At 33.1% G+C, this 7,604-nt stretch overlaps 1 protein-coding gene across 1 annotated transcript; it reads right to left on the reverse strand.

Moving 5' to 3' along the window:
* Nucleotides 1-213: 213 nt before the first annotated feature.
* On the reverse strand, nt 214-702 carry LOC141601039 (protein FAR1-RELATED SEQUENCE 9-like). Its single transcript, XM_074421300.1, has one exon. It carries the CDS (start codon nt 700-702, stop codon nt 214-216), a length of 489 nt encoding a protein of 162 aa, XP_074277401.1.
* Nucleotides 703-7,604: the final 6,902 nt, after the last annotated feature.

Genomic DNA, 7,604 nt, shown 5'->3' on the forward strand with positions numbered 1-7,604 from the left:
ACTGATGGTCGCGTAGAACTCTGAACATAACTTGCACATTTCCATCTTTCGTAAATCAGTGGCATCAAAATCCTCGATTAACTCACCATGTGGACCATAAAGAGGGATCTTATGTGCATTCTTGGTCCACCGCATAAGAATGTATTTATCGGGCAAAGTGTGGACTTGTTTTCCAGAGTAAACCCAGATAATGTGTCTACAAATAATACCCTTCTAGTTGAACAACTTGCAAGAACATTTAGCGTCATTCGTTAGAGAATTGTAGACGACTTGGTAGGTCTTCTGTGTTTTGGCATCAGCAATACCAATTAATTCTACACCGTTTGCAGGTGGTGTGAAGCCACCAACACTAAGGGAACAAATAGAAGCAGAAGCTTCTACTTGAAAATCTGAGAAAGCAGCATTTGTATAAACCTTGGAAGCATGAGCTTCCAACTTAAGAGAAGTCGCTAATTGTGGAAGAGTACAATCATCGTCTCTATCAAGTTGTTTTTGAGTATGGCGCTGTACATCAATGGCACTTTGAAACCGCATCAAGAATTCAACAAGTGTACCATGTGCATTTTCAAAATGCTTGAAAAAATTATTCGACTCTTTAACGTTGAGTTGTTCGTAATAGACAACCCATAGGAACATCACGAAAATAAGTTGGGATCCATTTCCTCCTTTTTCTAAACATGGTTGACAACCAGGAATTACCATCAAGATTATGCTCATTGACCAACTGACACCACTTTTCTTCAAATTCAAGAGGTTCTAACTCAAAGATCCCAAACAATAGCATTCAAACGGCCGACAAAATCGGTCTCTCTCGAAATTGCAGCCCAACCTTATCGTAACCTTTTGCATGATATGCCACATGCAATATCTGCGCTTAGCATGTTTGAAGACAAAGACGCAAACCCAGCTTTATTCCAGCACACTGATCAGTTATTATACAGTGTGGCTCTCGCTGTCCCATAGCATCAAGGAACTTTTGAAAGACCCATGTGAAAGAATCTTCATCCTCATGAAATAGCAACGCAGAAGCAAAAGTAACTGACCTTTTGTGGTGGTCTACGCTTGATAAAAGGAGTGAAAAGCATACAATACTTATTAAATCTTGTAAGTTGGATCGTAAGTGATGTAATCACCAAACAAAGCATAGTTTCTACGAGACTCTGCATCACACCAAAACGCACGAACCAAGCATTTACCAGAATCCACCTCATAAGCAAAGTAAAAACCTTCAGTGGTATCACGTTTATCCTCAAAATAGTTAACAAACAGTTGAGCATCCCAGTCTCCTATGAAACATTTGATATCCCTTCCAAAATTCTTAAAATCAACAAGTTGAGCTCCAACATTCTCATAGCCATCTACATATTCCTTGACATTTCTAAATGCCCTTGTTGGCCCTTGATTAACCCTTGAATGATCAATAATTGTCTTTTTATGGTAAAGATGGAGGTGCCTGTGTTTTTTTTGAAACTGCTGATTTCTAAGTGAACAAAGACGATGATTATGCCACTCACGAAACTGAAAAACAACATAACCATCCCCATTATAGCGAAACTCAATCATAGCAGTACAACCAATCCTAGTTAATTTAGTGTTCCTGATATCAAAAGGCCTGGGAGTTGCCTGCTCCTTTCCACTATCTAAAACAGTAGCCTTCCTCTTACGATCTCTAAAACCTTCACGGTTGCAAACTACAAATTTATACTTCACATCACCAGAAACAGACCTTTTTTGAGAAGACTTCCTAGGTTCAAAACCACATGCTTCTGCATAAACATCATAAAAACTAATAGCTTCTTCCAACGTCCCAAACAACTGGCCAATATAAGGTTTAAATTCAGGTGCAACATTCCTTGTCCACAATTCACTACCACTAGGTGTGGAGTCCAAAAGTAGTTGATGCACACGAGAAGGAACAGAATGTTGTTCAACATGTGGAGTAGAACTAGATGCATCAGGTGGTTCAATCAGAAGAGTAGAAGTAAGTGAAGACTCAACAATATCATTACTATCTTTAGAGGTAATGGCAGAGACATGAAGATCATTACAGGAAGAAGAGGTTACATTACTTGTAGGATCTGGCAAGAAAAGTGAAAGGTAAGATAACAAGAAAAAGTGTAAAAGATATGGACGAAAACAAAATCACACAAGTGGCTGAACAATATCACATATCTAGGGAAACAATATCACGTTGTCTGGGAAAATATCACATATGAAGATGGAAAACGATATCACAAACAATGTTGCAGGAACAATATCACACAGGTGCCTGGACAATATCACATATTCAGGAAAACAATATCACGTACTCTGAAACAAATATCACACATGAAGTTGAAAAACAATATCACAAACGTGAATATACAATGTACATATCAACATAAACAATATCACCAGGTGTAGAAAACAATATCACATATTGAGAAAAATAAGAACGTCAATGAACAAAAAATATGTACCAAAAGTATGACGAACATGTGATTGAAAGCTGAAAGTACAAAATAAAGAGAGAATACGCAGAGATTTCAGAATATTTGAAAGTACAAAATTAAGAAGAATAACATACCAGACATCACAATGAAGATTGAAGACGCAGAGATTTGAGCACGAAAACCTGGAAATCAAACAAAAACGAGCCGAATTTTAAAGAAGCACAAAATTAAATTGAAAATAACAAATAAATAAGAACAAACAGACTAAGATAAGAACGAAGGCGAAACATAAGGACGAAAAACGGCAATTACGTACCTGAACAAAGGAAATAATTGAAATAATATGATAATTGTGAAGAATGAGCAGCAAAACCTGGAAATAAAACAAAAAACGTACCGAATTTGAGGAAACACAAAATTATATTGAAAATAACAAACAAAAGCAAGATGAAATTCAAATTATAAAAAGGAAAGAAGAACAAACAGAGTAATGTTAGGACGTATTCGAAATTTAGGATCTAAAAACGCCAATTACGTACCCGAACAAACGAACTAATTGGAATAATATGATAATTGTGAAGAATGACGACGAAAAACGGAGATGACGCCTAAATTCTAGGGTTTTCGAGCTCAACAATGGAGGAAGAAGCAACAGTAGAGAGAGAAATTGAAGGAGAAGCGACTACAAAGAGAGAGAGAATTTGAAAGGAGGAAATAACGGTATTGATGTAAAACATAGTTTATATAGGCAGCTGTTAAATTACTAATTTGCCCTTCCTTGTTTCCACCCTAAATACCTATCATAGTATTAATCCTCAATCCTCAAATATATAACTAATACTCACATGATCCCATTCCTATATATATATATATATATATATATATATATATATATATATATATATATATATATATATATATATATAGAGAGAGAGAGAGAGAGAGAGAGAGAGATAGGTTCAGGTAAGTCCACAAATTTGGTTGAGTCCATAAGTCCTATTCCTAGCCAATCATTTTTGAGTGTAACTTTACTTATATATGAGTGTCATTTTGGCCATTTAATTATTTATAAGTGTATCTTACCTTTTAAGGCCAACTTATATATACAAATTTGAATTTATAAATTTAAATTTATGTAATTTTTGTTGGGTTCATATACCTATTATTAGACTCCTCTAATAATGAACTAATTAACTTGTTAATTATTTGTTCTTTAGATCTAGTGCATGCATAACAAAATGAAAGATTTATAAAAAAAAACAATATTCCTTACATTGATATATGGTTCGAAAATGTGGGCACAAGTAAGGTCACCTTCCTTCACTTGTTATTGAGCTTAAAGTGATGAATAATCCTCCTAAGACTCCAAGTATTGAAGACACTCCAATAAGTTGCACCCAAGATTAATCCCAAAAATTCCTACTAATATTACTAGATATGTAGTAGAAATACTTCCTTAATATTACTAATATTTCTAGTATTACTACCTCTAGTAATATATTGAGTATATTAGTATTTGTGAGAGTTTGTTGCAATTTGCATGTGAGGGAAATATAGAGAGAAAAACAAGTAAAACAACTAGAGGATAATAACCTTTTAAAATCACTAATTAACACTTAAATCACATCTAAGCTCAAGTTAATTATGCTAATACTTTTTAGGACTCAAAAATTAGTCATCACTCAATTTTTGACAATAATTCAACTTGATTTAATTTTATGCTCATTTTTTACCTTAAAATCATAATATTTATGAAATAAATCCAAATTAATTTATAAAAATTTCAAAATTTATGAACATACTGGAATAATTCCATGACACTCATAATGACAAAAATCATGGTTAAAATTTTCGAATTAATTTTGAAAAAATATAGTTGCATTTTATCGGTTTTATCTCATAAAATATTTAAAGTATCCAAAAATTACTCCAATAATTTTTACAACCTTAGATATAATTAGTGGGATATTAATGCAACTTAAATTAATTTTCTCAAGCCATGCAATACGTTTTAGCTAATTTTGTTAAAATAGTCACTATTTATTCCATTTTTACTCTAAAAATCCATAAATCATGCAAAGTAAGATCATTTAATCTAGAAATTTACATACACTCTGTAAATTATGCACGTGACAACATATTTAAAAATCATGGCTTTTTTCTAAATTTAACTATTTTTTTAACCATTTTATCTCTTTTAATCCATTTTTATCTCATAAAAATCATAAATCGTGCAATATTAATCAAATTAACTCGACATTTTACACACAACTTTTAAAATATACATGTGAAGTCATATAAAGTTTCTAAGGTCAGAAACTTAGTTTAACTTTTTTTAGCATTTTAATTCCCATTTTAGTCATAAAAATGTAATAAAATGACCAAAAAACATTAAAATGAGCAATAAATTTCCATAAATTATAAAAATGACCTAAAACCATTTTAGGACCAGAATATATAACATTCATGGTGATTTCGTGGCTTACACTTATAAATCACAAATTTTTAGTTTTATATGTTAACCTTTTAACTCGGAAAAATAATAACCGATTATGCATGCAACATCCTTATGCTCTGATACCACTTTTTAGGTTCATATACCTATTATTAGACTCCTCTAATAATGAACTAATTAACTTTTTAATTATTTGTTCTTTAGATCTAGTGCATGCATAACAAAATGAAATATTTATAAGAAAAACAATGTTCCTCACATTGATATATGGTTCGAAAATGTGGGCACAAGTAAGGTCACCTTCCTTCACTTGTTCTTGAGCTTAAAGTGATGGATGATCCTCCTTAGACTCCAAGTATAGAAGACAGTCCAATAAGTTGCACCCAAGATTAATACCAAAAATTCCTACTAATATTACTAGATATGTAGTAGAAATGCTCCCTTAATATTACTAATATTTCTAGAATTACTACCTTTAGTAATATATTGAGTATATTAGTATTTATGAGAGTTTGTTGCAATTTGCATGTGAGGGAAATATAGAGAGAAAAACAAGTAAAACAACTAGAGGAAATATGAGCAACAAATGCTCATATATAAGGACCAAAACCGGTGGCCTTAGAGCATTAGGAGGAATATTTTTCCTTTTACTTTTACTTGTTTGTTTAGTCTAGGTAGAGTAGTGTAAGAGTAGGAATGATTAAAGCTAGTATGTAGTGTCACTATCATGCTTTAATAAAAAACCAACAAAGACAAAAGAGCATTTTTTGCTCTCTTATTTGGCCGAAAATATGGACCCATTTTGGTCCATTTTTGCCTTTTGCCTTTTGTCCCACAAATGCTTATAAGTCATATGTTTAACTATCTTACATAATTAATTATTAATGTAATCATTTAACACTTAAATATTACATTTAATAATATAATATACACTCCACTTTTTGAGTAGTATACTACCATTATATCAACATATAATGGGTCCCATAATAATTAGTTGGTTAAAATTACAAATTCTTGTAACTTTAAATAACTAATTACCTCTACCTCAAAACTTATTAAAAGCCTCAACTAATTTAGTAATTTAACACTTAATTACTAAATTAAATCTTATTTAATCACATTACAATAAAACGTAAAATTGCACTCCCATAATTACGGAATTAATTAATCTGTATCGCATACAATTAATTAAATATCTATTTGGGCCTCATCCTATAGGTGTGACCTAAAGGGATCAACTGACCAACACCGTCACACGACAGTAATGTCAAACTCTAGTTAGCCAATCATTACCGATTAATGATGGTCAGTCGACTATGTAAAGAATCATCCCTCACGTATTCTTAGTATGAGATTTAATAATGATATTTAAATCATGTGATCGCACTATTGTCGAGGACACATTTCCCAACAATCTCCCACTTGTCCTAGACAAGTGTGCGTCACCATTTCTCTTGTCTTATTACAATCTCCCACTCAATGCAAGGTGTCTTGCAGATCGTACTTACACTTGATCATATCTTGAGTGGTTTTCTCGATCTGGAGATTAACTGTCTGACCGGAATTATCTATCGCAGATACTTTCCGAGCGTGGCCACGCATTTCCAGTTAACTACTCCTCGAGTGGCCTTGAGATTTCAAATAACCCTGACAAGGGGTGGACAATTCCTATCGCCCTATTCCCTTCGTTCAGCCACAGTCCATCATAACCCAAAATATACCCAGTTTGACCTCATTTACGAAATCGTAGAGTATAAATTAAAGCTAATCAGAAGTTGTGCCAACTTGGGCGAATAGTCTATAGTCAAAAGAATTGACTCATAAGAATACTATAGTAGCTCTTGCCATGACCAGGGTTTATGAATTACCAGAACTCTATTAGCGGTCACTGCCCGACAAATTGTCCCATACAGTCCGTCTATGTGATCGACTAGTCATCCCATATGACTATATGGCACTTGAACTTGCCATCAATCGCATCACACTCTAGTCACTTCGAGACGTCACCTCATATAAGTAACTAGGGGCAAATACCATGTCAATCCAGTTCACTTTAATGGGGTTCAAATTGTCTCTACAACCCATTCGGATACGACAAGGTAGCGGGTGAGTTTAATAAAACTCAAACGATAAATGTGATTATCACATATGAATAGTCAATACACTATTACTACTTCATATTCTACAATCTTTAGTGTATTATTAACACTATTTAAAATGCAATATAAGCTTGGCAAGTAGATATACCCGATATCCATATATTCCAACTTTATTAATTGCTATTTCCTTCCATTCAATGTCATCTCTAATGACATGAATTTTATCTAAGTATTTGTCTAAACTACTTACTAGACTTGGGCTCTTTAACTTGAAAGATGCTCCCACTGTTATCACATAACTTGTGATAGAGTCATTTGTAGAGGGATTCACCCTTAATCCCTTCATTGACGATTTTATCACAATTTACTTAGAATCCTTTTGTAGAATTTGCAATGCGCGAAACTAAAACACCTTTCTTAGTCTCTTGCTCCTTAGTCAATAGGTCACCCTAGGATTTCAACAAATCCCTTTTGAGTTTGGAAACTAAAGTTTGTGCAACACTTCAACACCTAACTTAGTTTGTCTTCCAAACATGTGAATGAATCCTTAATACTTCTCAAGAATCTCAAGGATGTTCTTTAAGGCTTTCACAAGCCATAATGTGGGAATTATCCCTT

This window comes from Silene latifolia, chromosome 9 (assembly GCF_048544455.1).
Source record: "Silene latifolia isolate original U9 population chromosome 9, ASM4854445v1, whole genome shotgun sequence".
Taxonomy (NCBI): Eukaryota; Viridiplantae; Streptophyta; class Magnoliopsida; order Caryophyllales; family Caryophyllaceae; genus Silene; species Silene latifolia.

What these genes read in the sequence shown, in the direction of transcription:
- LOC141601039 (XM_074421300.1), bottom strand. Translation starts at nt 702, where the DNA reads ATGGTAATTCCTGGTTGTCAACCATGTTTAGAAAAAGGAGGAAATGGA.